This window comes from Lepisma saccharinum, chromosome 15 (genome assembly GCF_977018435.1).
Source record: "Lepisma saccharinum chromosome 15, izLepSacc3.1, whole genome shotgun sequence".
Lineage (NCBI taxonomy): Eukaryota > Metazoa > Arthropoda > Insecta > Zygentoma > Lepismatidae > Lepisma > Lepisma saccharinum.
The window spans coordinates 20,580,382-20,598,946 of NC_139243.1; the positions used below are offsets into that span (position 1 = coordinate 20,580,382).

An 18,565-nucleotide genomic window follows, 5' to 3' on the forward strand; every position below is an offset into this window, starting at 1 on the left:
AGATCCACTGTCTTCATTCACAAAAGGGTACGGCGTTTAATAGGATTGAACCATTAAATTGTGCAACGCGTAATTACGAAATCTTTTAAATTTCACGTAAGTAATTTTAAACCGCGTTTACCGCAACCACCATGAATGTCCCATGTAACTTGACAAATCGAAATATCACGAGAAATATGCATCGAACAAAGAAATATTCCGTACGAAACCATAATAGTATTGTGGGGGCAAGTCCACTTTATGCATTGAACCTTTATAGTACAAGAACTATAACACATTCAACAAGAAACAGTTGCAGGGGCAACCTTGAAATGTTAAAAGGGAACCCCTATTTTTTATTGCAAATTTGAATTCGACATTCGAAAATACGTAGGTTTTGTCCGACACAGTTTGTTCCATTCGTGATAGATAGATGGCGCTGTAAGCACAACGTGTTGATTGTGTCTCGCAATTGCAGTGGCTGGCAAGTGTGTGATGAGGGATACTGTGGCCTAGAAGCATTGTGCTCGTGCTCTCAGTAGTCAGTGATTGTAGTCAGTGGAGTTTGGGGTATTCAATCAATATAAGAATAAATTGAAATGATCCTTGTTTATGGTGAATGCAGAAGGAACATCGACGATGCTGTGACCCTTTATGCGGAACGTTTTCCTTACAGGCTACGATCGCGTTCTTAGTTTGTTCAAGTTGTCAAACAGTTTCGTGCCGAAGGAAGTGTACAACTTTAAAAAATGGTTCGTAGATCAACTGCCACTGGAGAGCATAATCAAGTTGCAGTCCTAGTCGCGGTGGTTCATAATCCCCAGGCGAGTACCCTAGTAATATCATTGCAGTCAGGAATTTCTCGGAATAGTGTTTGGAGAATATTGAAACGTCACAAATTTCATCCGTATCATGTGTCCATGCATCAGGAACTTCATGGCAATGATTTTCACAATTGAGTGGTGTTTTGTGAATGGGCACGTGAACAAATACTACTTGACCAGCAGTTCTTTCATAGAGTACTTTTCTCCGACGAGTCAACCTTCACAAACCAAGGTCAGGTTAATCATCACAATATGCATTATTGCAGTGTGGGAAACCCACATTGGTTGCATGAAGTTGAACGTCAACGTCCTTGCTCGGTTAACACATTGGGGTCTCACGACGGGCATAGCCCGCAGTGCACTTAAAGTCAATGTGGACGAACGACAGGCATAGCCCGTCCTGCGGTATACAATCGCTTTGCCGATTGAACGACGGGCTATGCTCGTACTTCGTCTCATGCGCGTTTTCATTCAAGCCCCTCTGTTGAAATTCCGACCGCTAAGTGACTCATGTGCTATTTTTATCTGGCACCTGTGACTGTTTGTTGTCGGGTTGATGTACTGTGCATTGTTTAGAATGGCGTCGTTAGATCCAGACTGCATAGAGGATTCCGCCTCAGAGTTTGAAGTTAGCGACGATTTTGATGATGCAGATGAATTTGAAGATTTGGAAGGTAGGTTATATTCGTAATAATTATTGTCGACAATATAAACAGTGTTGCAAACTCTAGTATTTTATGAATGAAGTGAGAAGAGGTATTTTTTTTGGTCTATTCATCTTGCCTCTTGCTTGATTCTCCTACATGCACTGATGTATTTTTTAGTTTTTCCATTTATTATTTTGTATAGTGTATGTCAAATGAAAATTTATTTTATTTATTTAGTTTATTTATTTATTTGTTTAATTTTTTCAGATGATGCAGAACCAACTGATACATCGTCTGGTCCTGTCCTGCAGCCACTTTTTCATACAAAAGATAATTACCTGTAATTTGTAATTATTTTTTGTTATGTGCACATAAGAAGTATTCTTATGCAAGATTCAAAAGATGTATTGATAGTTTATGTAGTTAATTATTGAAATTTCCAGATTACGAACTTAAAATATCTCTATATTAACATTTGTTACAATGTTGTACTTTTTTCTTCTTCACAAAACATTGCTGAAAAAAATATTAAAAAACGTCTGAAAATGAAAATAAAATTTAACAAATTTTTGTTCATTGAAAAGAGGAAGTTTTGTAGATTTAAGAAAAATGTTATAAATAAAAACAAATTAAAAATATTTTTTCTATGATTTTTTGAAAAACAACGAAAAACCGCAGACCAGAGGTAACAATGCTGTATTATGAGGCCAGACCCGAATGTGTTAACATGTGTGGAATCATAGGCGACAAACTGATTGGTCCCGATGTTATTGATGGTACTTTGGAGGGCACAAATATAGAACGTTTTTGCATGAGGAATTACCGACATTGCTTGATGACTTAAAACTTGCAGTGAGACAGCACATGTGGTTCCAACATGACAGTTGTCCAGCACATAATGCAAAAGTTGCATGGGAGGAATTAAACCACATGTACAATGGTCGTTGGATCGGTAGAGGCGGTCCGGTTCATTAGCCTGCCAGATCGTTGCTGGATTTCTTTTTGTGGGGATATCTGAATGAACGTGTTTATCGTGCCATTGTAGGGATATCTGAAAGAATGTGTTTTTCAAGATGTGCCAACAACCCACGCAAACATGATCGAACGAATAAGAAATGCTTGCACACACATTGATGCAGATACACTTCTGCATTGTGTTCAATCATTTAAATAACGGGTCAACAAATGCATTGAAGTTTGAGGACATCATTTCGAGCATTGCATGGAATAATTGCATCTATCAACCCGATGGTGAGTGGACTCACAACAAGCACCCCGATGGTGAGAGGTGAGGGGACTCACCCACAACAAGCACCCCGATGGTGAGAGGTGAGGGGACTCACTCACAACAAGCACCCTGATGGTGAGAGGTCTCACTCACAACAAGCACCCCAATGGTGAGAGGTGAGGGGACTCACTCACAACAAGCACCCCGATGGTGAGAGGTCTCACAACAAGCACCCCGATGATGAGAGGTTTCACTCACAACAAGCACCCCGATGGTGAGAGGTCTCACTCACAACAAGCACCCCAATGGTGAGAGGTGAGGGGACTCACCCGCAACAAGTACCCTGATGGTGAGAGGTGAATGGATGGCGCCATCCTATCACGAATGGAACAAAATGTGTCAGACAAAACCTACGTATTTTCGGATGTCGAATTCGAATCTGCAATAAAGAATAGGGGTTCCCTTTTTAACATTTGAAGGTTGCCCCCTCCCCCCCTCCCCCCTGGGTGTGGCAGGGTGGGTTCATTGTAGCGTAGGTGACTTGCCCCCACAATACTATTATGTTTCATATGCAACATTTTTTTGTTTGATATTTCAATTTGTCAAATTACATGTATATCGTGTCAGTGATATATGTTGTGTCATATATATCATCACGATATGCAAAAAATATGATTTTGTATCGTCTGTGACGATATTTTCTTGACTATATATTGCAATATCAAATTTCCGATATTGTCCATCCCTATTATTGACTCCTCCTTGCACCATCTTTTCTTCCTTTTAACTTTAATCTCAGCTTTCCTACTCTGCCTTGCGAGCAGATTAATATCGCTGGAACTTTAGAATGGGGTCACAAATACATGACACTTTTTTCCATCTCCATTCCCAAATGCAGAAATGAATGGTAAACTCAAATTGACATGTAAAGGGTGTCTCAACAAGAATGCCGGATTTGAATCGTGCCATTGTCTTGGTGTTGTTGGGTTTGGTGGCACTGTTCTTATAAATGTAAGTACTGTTGTTTTTTATTTGTTGTCTTGTTGTTGTTGGGTTGGCGCTACCTGCCACACCTTCCACAAGACAATAGCCTTGCTGCACAACAAATTTCCGGGCCGAGTTTTTTCATGCAATGGCGAGCAAGGTCATGTGACCTGACATCCTGCAACTTCTTCCTTTGGGGGTATGTGAAATCACAGTTTATGAAACGAATCCCCGAACCTACCAGAAATGAAGGAGGAAATTCGACTTGTCATTGGCCAAATCGAATAGCAAGTTTGTGTAAGACAATCAGTAATTTCATCAATAGATTGACTATACATGCAGAGCAAAATGTGGGCACGTAAGGCAAATATTGTTTTTCATACTTTACTGGCAACTTGTACCCTTTGTAATGATGTAGAAATATATGCCATTTCATGAAGATAATTTTTTGTTCACGTTATTAAATCTGGCATTCTTGTTGGAACATCCTTCACCTTGCTCAATAGATGGGTAGAGGCATGCATATTTCGTTTTTGACGAAAACACGAAATGTGAAATAACACATTGTAATGTTAATTTTTTGTGTTTCTGAAAGGTGTGAGCTGTATTTTCCTACCCTGTTTTGTCACGAAATGAACTGCAAAATGCGAAATAGACTGTTAAGCATGAAATTTACTGTTTTTATACCGACGCGACACTTTCTGAAGTCTGAAGTATACTGTGAATTATGCAATTCATGGAAAATTGATTAATTCTGCAGTAAATATTTGAGAAGCAAAAATGGACCCTTTTATACAGGAATAAACTTAATATTCTGGTAATGATTTAATGTGCTATTAGAAGGTATATGTTTATTTTGTGTAGTAAGTGTAGTTTTTAAAGCAAATTTGGGATTATATTCATATTTTTAAAACCAAAATGTTATTTTATATACCGCTTTTTCACCGCTATAACAGCGAAATTTCATTTTATTTAACACTTTTGAATTTTCTGTACCGAAATTTTGCTTTTTTATTTACCAAAAATATGTGCCTCTTCATGTGTGTTATTATATCCTGTTTCTATTTACATATTTACAATTGATACGCAATTGCATTACTCATTTCAATCAAATCTCTAATTCAGCAAATGTGCACCTATAGCTTCCACCATTGGCACTTGCGTTAATGCAGAATTAGCGTAACTACCTTTGTGGACCTACCCTGAACCTTAGATATTCTGTAACAAAACAGTAATCTCCTGACAGAACTAGGACAGAGTGTTCTAGCACGTATCCTGCATCATCTCTCTTTTTAGCCTGCTAGGAAATTTGATGTGTTCTTGGATTATTTCATACATGCAGAACACTTTTCTAATGGAAAATGGGGAATTTCAACAAGGGCTGACTTACAGAAAGTGCTACCTTTTACATTTCATATCAATCACTTTAGTTTGCTGTTAATCGTCTAAACACCAATGATGAAGGTCCTCCTTGTTCTTGTAAAATCAGGTCTGATCTGCTCTCTTGGTTACCTAAACCAACACTTTTATATGAACTCAGTTGTCAGTGGAAGTTTTCCCTCAAAGACCTGGAATTCTGCATTGCAGTGACTCTTGTTTAAACGAGATCTCACCTCATCTTATATTCTGCAGTTTCACAATTAAATAAGAACGCAGGTACATATAAAAACATATACCAGCTGTTAATTAAATAAAAGAAAAAGTAACGATCAATCCCAATCTTTGCACATGGTAGCTAGCAGTCTAAATATGAAGATGAAACTGGGGAAATACTGACATTTGTTTAACATAGTACAGAAATTTATTCAGTATAAATCACACAACTATTCATTAAGCCTCTTCAGCATGTGCATTTAGTCATACAGTGAAATGTTATAACATTAAAGGTCCTTCTATAATAAAGAGACTTGAATTCGGAAATCACTTCCATAATGGCCAAGAATGTTGAACAGTTGACCCACAATCTCAAGCTGGTTTTTAGTCCCGAACTTATTGCCTCAAAAGTAAACCTTTCCACATGGTACATCCTGAAAACTGCATTCTTTCTGATATATGGAGCTCTCCCATGGACTCACAGGCAGTAGAATCCTTTGTAAGGTTGTATCTTGTCCATGTGCTTAGTACCAGTTTTAAACCTTGGTTTTGAGCAGTGACTTAGTGATTTTAGTTCTTTGATTTGTTCTTGTTTGTTAGAATTTAAATATTTGTTTCTACAATTCACTGACAAATTAGTTCTACTTTCCCTATATTAGAAAAGGGGCAATTAGCCTCAGGGCTGATGCACCCATAATTTTTTATAAGAAGAAATACGCAGCATCAAGCAACTATAAGTTATAGAAGTTAAGCTGCTTATTTATGTACTTGTAAACTAATGAATCAGTCACAAGATCAACATTGTAATCAACAGTTTTGCCGACAGAGATATTAAATTGGGGAAAAATTGGCTTCTAGAATATAGTAGTGTCATGTTTTATGAACAGATTGAAGAGTTTTCTGCACTGTGGAATTTCCTGCTTGAGGGGGAAAAATATAAGAGAAAGCAACATGACTGATTGTTTTGTTCTTTCTGTGCCATTTGGTTTATGTTTGAAACAATGTTGTTCATGTGAAAAATTCAATTATCCTTATTTATGTTTCTCTTTTAGATCGAAGGAAGAAGGAAAAGAGAAGAAGAAAAGTTCCACCTAACATAATTTCATTTGACGACGACGAGCTTCAAGACCAGACTGCAACTATTCCATCTCCTGTACTACCGTCCTTCCGAAGTGCTCCCCCAACCTGCCTCAATTCACCAACCAGTTTAACTTCTCCTGCCGGCAACCAGTTGCAAGATCGGAAATCATCCCTTCACATAGCGGACAATATAAAATGCCAGTCGGAGGGCAGAGGCAACACGACGAGTGATGATGACACGTCACAAAGGACAAGTGCTTTCGTGAATGCGGAAGCTAGTGAAGTTCAGACGCAAAACGAGAAAGAAGCGAGTGGAACGAAAGACTGTGCGGATATTGAGGAGGGTGATGAGCAGTCTAACATGCGAAGGAGTGATTCGAGACCTACTCAACTTGCACTGCAGGCGAACTTCAGTGGTGGTTCCGCGAAAGTTAACAGTGAAAATAAAAGCATTCCATCTTCTCAGGATGATAATCACAAAGAACAGTGGTCTTCCAACATAAGGTGGGAGAAGGAAAGACGTGACGGGCACATATTCTCATCTTCCATTAATTCTATCATGTCCTCGAGCTCAGGCAGTAACGAAAGCAGGTAAATAAATCTATTGAAACATACTTATGTGTGCACATTTATGGCTGACACTAATGTGGCTAATTGATTGATTGAGTTGGTGTTTTAAGTCCACTTTATGTACAGTAAGGCTAATTGGGACTGGACCTACAGTTTAAAGTGGAATCCGAACCACTATGTGATTCCACCGGGTATCGAACCCCGGACTCCCTGATTACAAGGAGACGACTCGACCAGTACTCTACCATCGTCGAGGCCCCTGATATTGGCTAATATCAATGGTATTGTTAATTGAAAGTATCAGTTTGAATCTCATCGCACATCCTGGGCGTTACTATTTCGGAGACTGGAGTACCTTGTTGGATCTGCAAAATATTACATGGCACTTATGCAAGGTGTAAATAACCTGGAAATTATGCAAAATAATTTTGTACTAGTTTTGTGATTACAAGACAACTAATTTAGTCTGATTGTCATGTAGAAAGTTGAAAATATTTTAAACCAAACTCCAGTAGATTGAGAATGATAAAAGTGCTAATGGATTGATTGATTTGGTCTAATTTATTTCACATTTCTGCCACTTTTGGCTAATCATTCATACAGTCTACGGTAAGGTTTCCTCATCGATATGATATCATCCATAGTTCATTTGCATGGCGTGCTAACGAATTATATAATTTTTTGTACCACTTCATCTCTTTCTTAGTCATGAGTTGAAATTTTGTCTCAAAGTTTGTTAGCAGTATTGCAAGATTCATTAATGTACCTGCCGTTTCTCACCATTTTATTTTACAAGCTGGAATAGATTTGGTGGTCTGCAACTCGGAACTTGACTTCTGTGGTAACTTATTCTCTCCCATCTACTCTAATGTGTTGTAAATCCGGTGTCATTTGTACCATGTTCCAAACCATTTTTCATTCCTGAGCATTAGTTCCATAAGTGGCCACAGACAGCATGCATTTACCGTCCCGAATATAAGCTGCACCCTAAAATTTGAAGGAGCGAAAAGAAAAAGAAAGATGATACCCGAATATAAGCCGAGGGAAGAAATGAAAATACCGGTAACAATTTACCGGCAGATTCAGGGAAATATAATTAGGTAGGTACATATTTTATTTAACGAACACAATCTTAATAATGATGAAAGTTGTGCGAATTACTCACAATTATAATATTAAAAATATATTAAAAACTTACGTTTTGCGAGTATCTATGTTGCTTCTGCTACATTTTGGGACGCAACTGCTCCCTTCTTCAGGCTGTTCACTTTTAGGTTATACTCAATTCATAACCACATCGACCTTTTATTAGGTACAGGATATGGGATTGGTTAAGTGTGTGTGGTTAAAACAGTAAAAACCTAACACCCATAACAGGTGCACGTCATATTACCATGCTGTTTTCCTGAATAAAAATGGCTCCATGAAACGTTAAAACTTTAAAACTAAATAGCCACAGCCCGCGTGTGCTGCAATTGCAATACTCCCATGTTTTCCTCATAGAGCATGAGGTCGGGCACCTCCCCTCTCCTCCTCCACCTACAATGACCAGTTAGAAACAACAATGCTATTGTTCCAGTTAGAAACAACAATGCTATTGTTGGATAACATTATTGTATCTACAATGGGGCCAGTTTCTACAATGCTTTTGTTGCATTATCGTTATTTCAAATGACAAATCAGCACATTTTTAACAGCATATGATTTGACGAAATGTCATATTTTTTTTAAGGTCGCGAATATAAGACTCATCCTAATTTTTGACAATTGAAATTTGGATAAAATGTGCAGCTTACATTCTGGCCAATACGGTACTTTCTGTTGGTGATGATATGATGAAATTGATGAAGGGACACACACTCATGTCAAGACTGGGATTTGAACCAGGCCAACAAACTTGCCAATGGAATAATAGTTGGGCTGAAAAGTTCGTAGGCTGACTCATAGATGGCGTTACTAGAATTAAATCCATGTGATTTTTACTTAGTACTAACCTTCAAAAGATACGTGTATAAATTTCACAGCTGCCGGATAATTAGTTCGTGAGATATAGCATTGTGAGTGAAGCAGCTTTTGTTATTGTGAAAAAATGGATAAAAAAGAATTTCGTGTGTTAATAAAGCATTGCTTTTTGGCGAAAAAAAATATTGTTGAAGCCAAGGCTTGGCTTGATAAACATTATTCGGACTCTGCACCAGGAAAATCAACCGTTGAGAAGTGGTTTGCTAAATTTAAACGAGGCGAAATGAGCATCGAAGACGATGCACGCAGTGGACGCCTCAAAGAGGCTGTTGCCGACGAAAACATCAAAAAAGTCCACAAAATAATTTTAAATGATCGTAAAGTGAAGTTGATTGAGATAGCTGAGATTATTACATAGCGTTGTTGGAGCGTTTAAAGGATGAAATCACGAAAAAACGGCCCCATTTGAAGAAGAAAAAAGTGCTGTTTCATCAAGACAATGCACCGTGTCACAAATCAATGAAAACGATGGCAAAATTATATGAATTAGACTACGAATTGCTTCCCCATCCTCCATATTCTCCAGATCTGGCCCCCAGTGACTTTTTCCTGTTTGCAGACCTTAAAAGAATGCTCGCTGGAAAGAAATTTAGCACTGATGAAGAGGTAATCGCCGAAACTGAGGCCTATTTTGAGGCTAAAGAGAAATCGTACTATAAAAATGACATCGAAAAATTGTATGACCGCTATAATCGTTGTATCGCCCTCAAAGGCAACTATATTGAATAATAAAATCGAATTTTGTCAAAAAAATATTTTTTATTATGTTAGCCTACGAACTTTTCAGCCCAACTGTTACTTATAAATTAAGATTTATTCTGCACTACTTTTAAGTGCTACAGTGTTCAAGTATTATTATTGTTCGAAATTGTATGAATATGAGTATTGCCCTTTACATTTATTAGTTAGAATACTGAATCAGAAGCAAGCACTGTGAATGTTTTGGCACATTGAGAAGTACTGTTGTAGTGGTAATGCAGGTTTGACCAGATCTTTCGCATACCATACCATCTCTCTGTGAACTGAGCTAAATCTCGCAATGTGTTTCACCTGCATGGAAATTATCCCAACCAGTGATGCTGCAACGTGATCAAGGATTTTAATTATTGGTAACAAGAGTGTCAAAAGTACCATATTTCACCTCATATTTCTTGCAGCAAAAAACTGAGGTGTAACCATTGTGCTCGTATTACCGGTAGTTAAAAATAGTTCTTACTAAACAGTCTTTGGTGCAAAATTATGATGTACAGAATACTCGTGAATATATGTTAAAATTGAATAGTAGTCCAAATCAATGCACTTCATTTCTTCGTTACAGTTTACCGAATATTTTTCCGGACTGAAAAAATATTTAACATTCCACATTAGTTGTTGATGTGTGCAATATAGTCAAATATTACAGTTGAGAAAATATACTATAGTTTTGCAAAGTACGAACTTACAAAATTTAAATCTTGTGTGTCCAATGATTCAGTGCTGTTTTCATTGCTTTTGTTATCTGATGTACCAATGTGATGAAGGTTATAAACGAATTTTTGAACTGGAATAAACAACAACAGTGCAACGATTATGGGGTGAAATGTGGTATCTCCCAGCATGGAGCTGAATGGCATGGCATGCCAAAGATCCAAGGGTCTCAAGTCCTGGTCATTAAATTTCTACAAAGTGTTGTTAGTGTTTCAGTTTAGTGTGGTGAAAATTACTATGACTGCTGATACTCTCTTTCTCAAAAGTAGGGAATGAAACCATAAGAAACCAGCCTCCGTGGCCTGGTTCGAAAACCCTAGCATGGATGCATCAGTGTGTTCATCCTATCACTTCATTGTTGGGACTAACGCAAGATGTAGAAAAGCAATGTAAAGAAAGAAGAAAATAGAATAGAAACCATTATAAATGCACCTTTCTGGCCCCAGTGAAGTAAAGAAAATTTTCCAGTATATTATACATTTTTCCACATTCTATTTGCTTTAACTACAGTCCCTTGAAAATCATATAATAAATGTTTGCTGTATCTTAAAAAAAAATAATGGTTTTTACAACTGAAGCCATTGCTTTCATGTTTTCATTTTAAAAAATAGAGTTAAATCATGTTAAAACTAGGATGGAACTGATACTGATGTTGATATATCAGTATTGGTTGATACCAGTTTTTTCAGTTGGGTTTTATTTACCAATATTGACATACTTTTCTGGCATTTTCACATACTATAATTATCCTAGAAATTATGCAAATTGTGAAGATTCCATTTACTTTGCACCAATATTGTGTGGAAAAACTGTATTTTGTGTTTACATAACCAATATTTTAGTATTCTTATGTAATTCTCGAATATTTTGAAGCAAAAACTTTGATGAATTGATGCTTATAATTGGAATGTAATACTCATACCCTAATTATATTAATGAATATCTTGAACAACTTTTATTTATTACAATTTTCAAGCATCAGTATTGGTTGGGTGAGAATATCGGCTTCAGTGTATTTATCGGTTGAAAATGTATTGGTTCAGCCCTAGTTAAAACCCCCTAAGAATTTTGGTTTGGCAAAATTGGTGTGAATCCTGTATTGGTACTGTATCAGTGTAATTACACAGTCCGTCTAGTGGGAAAGGTGACCAATGAGAAATGAAAGACAAGACGTTGTGGACTGGACTGATAGTTTACAATAACGTTTATTCAAAATAGACACCTTGTTAGTCAATACATGCACTGAAGCTTTTGTAGAACTTTGTGAAGCAGTCTTGGTACTCCTGTTACGGAATTGCCTCAATTTGTGAGTTGTTCGTACTGAAAGCACCATGTTTCATCACCTGTTACAATGCTTAACATGAATCCTGGATCCACATCAGCTGCTTGTTTCATGTCTTTGTAGTGTTCCACTCTGCAACGTTTTTGTTCGTCACCGAGTGTGTGTGCACAAACCGCGCACAGACCTTCCGTTTGCCCAAATTTTCGGTTAGAATGACATGGACTGTGGACTTCAGAATTTCAGTGAGACCCTCGATGAGCCTTGCAGATGCATAACAATCCTTGTGTACAATCTCTGCCACTTTTTTTACGTTTTCGTCAGTTTGCACAGTCACTGATGGTCCTGGTCGTGGATCTTCTTCAATGCTCTCCCGACCATCACGAAATCTTGCATACCACTTAAACACGTTCTTACGGCTCAATGCCTCACTACCGTAAACAGTTTAAATCATTTGAAATGTCTCTGTTGCACTTTTACCCAAATTGAAACAGAATTTAATGTTGGCATGTTGCTCCATTGCTCCGTTTCTGACCAACATTCAGCAGGTACTGTCAGTCACAAGATCCATATGTGTCGACTGTCGATGCTAGCGCTTTGCAACTTTGCCGGAAGAAAGTCGAAATGTGTCGCTACGTAGTACATATACTTCTCCATAGATGGCACTGGTGGTTCCATGGCAAAAAAAAATCAGTCACCTTTCCCACTGGATGGACTCTGTACATATTTGTCCTATCCTGTCAGTACAGTTGATCTATCCCTAGACTCCTTCATAACCAATGATTAATAATAATTGTGTAATTAAACTGGCATGTATAGTTGATGTATCTTTTGTAGATTCTCAGCAGGAACGTCCATTCCTGTGAAGCCAACTCAGACACTAACTCCAGTGAATAACGTAAGTGTCGGAGAACTCATTCCAGTGTGTCTGACAGATGAGGCCCATTCCGAGGAAGACTCCCTGTCAGTTCCCAGTTACTCTGAGGTATGCAGAAGTCTTGTCGTATCACTCTCAATTTGTCACTTTGCTAACTGTGATTACCAGGGAATGGACTTATATGTAAATACATACATTTTGTATTTATATAAGAAGTTCAATTCAGCTATATTTTGTATTATATTTGCAGCTATATTTTGTATTATCTTTGCACATCATGGCATGTAGACTTGAAAATTCTGTTTTTATATTCCATATTTGTACATATATTAGGTTTTGGCTCATATTTTAGTTATTTTTACATATATTTCCATGTTTTGAGACATTTCTCAATGTATACTCCATATTTGCACAATAACTATGTGTTCCCGTGTGACTGAAAGAGTTGGGGAATTTCTTGTGAGTAACTGGCAAAGTTCGAAGCAACTTTAAACAAACGAAAGTTTATGATTTTTTTTATACCCTCCAATTGTGTTAATTACAAGTTTTCTGTCATCCGAACAATTTTTTCCCCACATCCCAATCGTTTAATTTTGCTATTGTAAAACACTTGAAATTCCTGTTCATTTATAATTGTTGTCAACAATAGGGAATGAGGGCTCAGGCATCGACTTCTGGTTGTTACAAACGTTGGAAGAGAGTCCAAAGTTGAGCAGCCCATTTCTAACCCCACCCTCACTACTAATTCTGTTCCTGACAGCAGCACTAGAAGCAATGATTTTGTGGCACAGGTATGGGATTCGCCTCTGGTTTCTCTCTCAAGATGGTAATACCGTATTTACTCATGCATCATGCACACTTTTTTTCAAAATTGTTGGCCTCAAAAACTGTGGTGCGTATTATGCACGGAATAATTCAGACAGCCAACATGAAACCGTACAGAGTCATTCCATGATTTTGTGACACTTGTATTGATTTTTCATGTTTACAGAACCCTATCATGTTATATATCGTTTTAAACCTTAAATCCTGCAGTTTCTGAATATGTCAACAGTATTTCATTCAAGATAGCAACACTAATGTGAAATGCAGTTGAATAAGCTCATCACAAAATGAAGGAACGTTCTGATTTTTATGATACTTTGGATGAAAGAAAAGATAAGGGAAAAGTAATAATAATTATAATGTATTACTGGCCAAATAATATGATATATATGTAGTGTGCAAATGCCTTAATGGAAGAAATCCTTTGCTGCTAACTGCTAGTTTAAGGGTCCTCAATGTGCTTCGCATAAATGTTACGTTATTTAGTCACTAAAAAGTATATATTTTGAAGTTTTATTTTGAAAAAGTAAAGAAGGAATGAGCAAAACAACGTATAAAAGTTTGAAGGTCATGTACCACAATTTCTCACTTTGTAATGTAATGTTCTGTGACACCAAGAAAAGCAATGCCATTATTTACACAAGAGGATATTTTCCTTGTGGTCAAAATAGAAAAGGTGAATGGAATCATTGAACAGATATGATGTCATTCACTCTTGATGGGCATAGCAACAGCTACAACCTACAACTATGAAAACCATTTCTTGAAACTAGATTGTACTGCGCATTATATATGAGATATAATTGTTTCACTTTTCCCCATCAAAAACCAGGGTGTGCATTATACACGCAAGCGCATTATACACACGTAAATACAGTAGTTACAATACCAAGACTGTATCTTATGTAGCTTGTGAAGCATCTTTGTTATTAAAAAGGTAAATTTCTACAATTTTAATTACATATTTAACTCCATATTTTGATGAAAAGTAACTAAATATGTATTTACATGTTTAGCACATTTTTACTGCATATAAATCCATTCCCTGGTGATTAGTATTGTCGTTTGGTCACATTAGTAATGCACTGTGTATTGCACTGCAATTAAAGCATATAGCTTCTCGTACCTCAAAGGGCTTGATACTTTCTGTTTCAAAAGAACCCTACATAACATGTACCCTTTGTTTTTGCTTAAGGATGAAGGTTACAGTATCCTTGACAGAACACATGAGCCAAACTAGAGAGAGGTCCATGCAGCCTAGGATGTGTCCGAATTTGCAGCTGCTGTTGCATAGAGCACCATTTCACCCACAGAATCCACCTACCCTTATTGTCTGTCTGAATCTGCAAGATAGGTGGAGGGGAGAGGTGGAAGGTAGGACAACTGCACACTTGAACTTGCATTATGCTTGGCAGCCATATTGCAACTTTCACTTTGCAGAGGCAACGTTTAGTGAATAGACAATGTAAAACTCACTGTTACTTGAACATTTTATTGATAACACTGTATGTGGAAAAAAGTAAAATAAGAAATCACATGCCACATTTTTAATATGAGTAATAAATATGTGAGTCCTGCACCGTGGCTGTGCAATCTAAGGTGTAATCTTTGGGCTCTGGCTACGGGATGCATGCAGGTTTGATTCTCCTGGGGGAAGCGTAACAACTTTTCCTGAGATTTCGGCCAGTGTATGGGACCAGTGGTCACTCACCATCATGAGGAAATGGGGAGCTATGAATTTGTAACATAACCTGCTCACAGAAAACCTACAATGATGACCGGGAGTTCATCATACTAACCATGTGTCATCCCATAACTGGTTAGATGCCTACAGTCGGTAGGTAGGCACTGCCCCTCACGGGCTGTTTGGTCATGGCCCATTAGTATTATTATTATTAGTGGTAGTAAATAGATGGAATCATTGTGATGTTTGGTTGACGTCTGTACTGTATGCCTGCACCCCAGAGAGGGGTGGGTGACGTTTGAACTGACACTTGGCAGGAAAAGTAGCAAAGTTTTGCAAGGCAACTTTCACGACACAAGAGAGAACTGGAATAGAGCGCTTGCTAATTCTGGCATGGCTATAGTGTCGGATGGAATCTAGAATTTTATCGAGATTTCAGCCCAAATGGACAAGGTGACAAGCGACAGCAGGGGTTCATACTGAAGTGACGACTGACATGTGCAGCTTGTCTTGTCTCTTCAATTTGAAGGAAAGTTGCATTGTTTACTGAGGGTTTTCTTCCAAACAACGCATGTTGCTTGTCACCTGCCGATCTGAAAGCTCCCTCACATAACCTCTCACGGAACTGTTGTTTTTCATTTACTCTAGAAATGTGTTATTTAATAGAACTGCACAAAAACTAAATATGCTGACCAAGGCAGTAATTTATTTTATTAAAAACATAAACTAAACGTAACGTTTCAACCTTCTAGCAAGGTCTTCTTCAGACTCTGTATCAAGTACAAAAGTAACAAGATACAAAAACAGGGCATTATATATACACAAACATTACTCTCTCCAGACTATTTAGAAAGTTGTTTGGAACTTTCTAGTAGGTGACTTTCACTTGCCAACTTCACTTTCACCTAAAAGGCTAAACACAATTACTTCCATATAGAATTTGGTTGGACTTTTAATCTCATGCTCTTTTCCCTTCATTTTTCTTCCTTCTCCTCTCCTCTTTCTCTCTTGTCCTTTCCACTCTTTCTAACATCTTCTTCCATTCTTTGTTTAACTTCAGTCCCCCATTCCAGTTCATTGTGTCTTCTTCACCTTTCTTCTCTATTTCCTTGGCTTCCTTCCATTTTCTCACTAGCATTCTCTTCTCCCTTCCTATCTGCTTAGCCTCATCCCACTCTATGTCATGTCCTGTTTCTCTCGTGTGTTTAAATATTGCATTTCTCTCTCTTTTAAGTCGTACATCATCCCTATGTTGTTTCAACCTGTCTTTCAGCCTTTTCTTCGTTTCTCCTATGTACACACTCTGACATTCTTTACATTTCACTTCGTAGATAATCCCTTCCTCCTCCTCTTCTCTGTTTTCCTTTTTCTTGTTTGCATTCCTCGCTATTCCTAAGATGCTTCTCCCTCCCTTCCTGTAAGTTTTAATTCCCACTTTCTTAAGCACTTTGCATATCTTTTCTGTGGTCTTCCCCATACTCCTTATTCCAAACCTTCTCTCTTTTTCTTTCTCTTCCTCTTTTTCTTTCTCTTCCAATTCTTCTATGCCCATTTTCTTCCTTCTTCTGTTTATGTCCAGTCTATCCTGCTTCTCATAGCCATTCTTTTCCAGCTGTTTCCATAGGCTATTTATTTTGCCTTCTTTTTCACATTCTCTCATGCATATTTTCTTGATTCTGTCCTCCATATTCTTTATAAAATTTATTTTTGTCACCTCACTTACATCACTTCTTTTGTGGCAGAATACCCCTGCTGCACACTTCTTCTGATGCCAAGTGGTTTCAATTTCTTGTCCTCTCTTCCTTTTCATCAATATATCTAGAAAGCTTAACTTGTCTTCCTCTTCTATTTCAAGTTCCAATAATATCCCTCTTTCTTCATCTTGTATTTCTTTGGCAAAAATATCAAGCTGCCTCTTCGTTCCCTTCCATATGCCAAAACAATCGTCCACATATCTGCAAAACAGAATTATTTTGTCACCTCCTTTTTCTGTCACTTTCTTTTCCCATTCATTCATAACCAATTCAGCCAATGCTGGGCTTAGACTGGAACCTACATTTAGTCCTTCACTCATTAACATTATTTTATCTCCCATTATACTGTAACCGTTATTCCAAATGGTTTCCAGCACCTTCACTACCCTTTCACTATCCATTCTCCTATAATTTCTTGTCCCATTCTCTTTTTAATAATGTCCAAAACGTGTCCCCTCTTGATGCTCGGGAACATACTTTTCACGTCTAAGCTAAACATTGTCGTCTTCATCTCATTTAACTTAAGTCCTTTTATGAGGTCTACTACTTGTTCACTGTTCTTAACTGCTCTGCTTTCTTGCTGTGTTACTAACACGTCAATAACTTTCTTTAATTTCTTTTCTAAGGGTTCCAAAATATTGTTTCTGCAGTTCATTACTGGTCTTAACTTTATCTCCTCTTTGTGTATCTTTGGAAAGCCTTTCAAACTTGGTAGTCTTCCTGTCTCCTTTATGCATTTCTTGAATCCACTCCTCCTACAGTCTTTAATGATTCTTTCTTTTATAGTTTGTTCTTCTCCTGTTCCACAAATCTCCTCATATCCATTTTCTTTTAGGTCTTCAAACTTCCTCTCGTACCACTCTTTTTCCATCACCACAATTGCTCCTCCTTTATCTGCCTGCTCTATCACCACATCATTTCTTTTCTTGATTTTCTTCATCCCTTCCCTTTCTTTTTGACTCAAATTATCTACTTTTCCTTGTTTTCCCATTTCTTTCTTCAGTATGGCTGCTGTTCTTCTTCTAATCTTGTCTCTTTCTGGTTCTTCTTTTATATGGAGCACTGCTTCTTCAATATCATATATAACCTCCTCATAATCTACATTTCTTTCTTTAACTTTGAAACCTCTTCCTAGTTTTAAAAAAGCTTCCTCTTCTTTTGTTAGGTCTACATTCCCTATTACCACAACTCTTCTTCCTCTTCTCCTCTTTCTTCTTTCCATCCTAGTCCCTCTCCTTTCTTCTTCAATTTTATTTTCATTTTCTCTCTAAATTTCTCCTGCCAGATTTTCATTTCATGAAATGTATATTCTCTCGTAAATATGGTGAGACCATCTGCAATAGCTTTTTCAATTCTCGTCAGGTTCTCCTTTATTATCTTTATCTCCTTTCTTCTTGCCCTTATTTCATTCCATATCAGTTCTTTTTCCATTTTCTGAACCAATATCCTCCATCTCCTCAAAGTAAGTATATATATAGTTGAGAAAGTAGCGCAGTCTTCCCTCCCGAAGCTGAAAAAAGAGGGTCGTGGGCGGTCCCAACCCTGACGTCTGTCATAGGACAGGGGTGACTCTGTCACTGACCTTTCCGCTTGTTATAGGATCTGCATTTGTGCGAGAGTGTGAAAGTGCCTTGTTTTTCCCTTTTCTGTAACTTGTGTGATAGTGGAGAATTTTTTTTTGCAACAACAATAACATTTAAGGAAGATACCGTGCAATTGTGCTGTTGCTTTGTGCCCGAACAACGCAAGAAA

At 37.6% G+C, this 18,565-nt stretch overlaps 1 protein-coding gene across 1 annotated transcript in view; it reads left to right on the forward strand.

Annotated features, from left to right (window-relative positions):
- LOC145999637 (sorting nexin-29-like) overlaps nucleotides 1–18,565 on the forward strand; it is a 76,521-nt gene that overhangs the window by 17,333 nt on the left and 40,623 nt on the right. Inside the window, exons 6-7 of the mRNA XM_083136734.1 lie at nucleotides 6,308–6,926; nucleotides 12,511–12,658. Of these exons, the coding sequence (XP_082992860.1) occupies nucleotides 6,308–6,926; nucleotides 12,511–12,658 (767 nt within the window). The remainder of the gene's footprint in view (nucleotides 1–6,307; nucleotides 6,927–12,510; nucleotides 12,659–18,565) is intronic.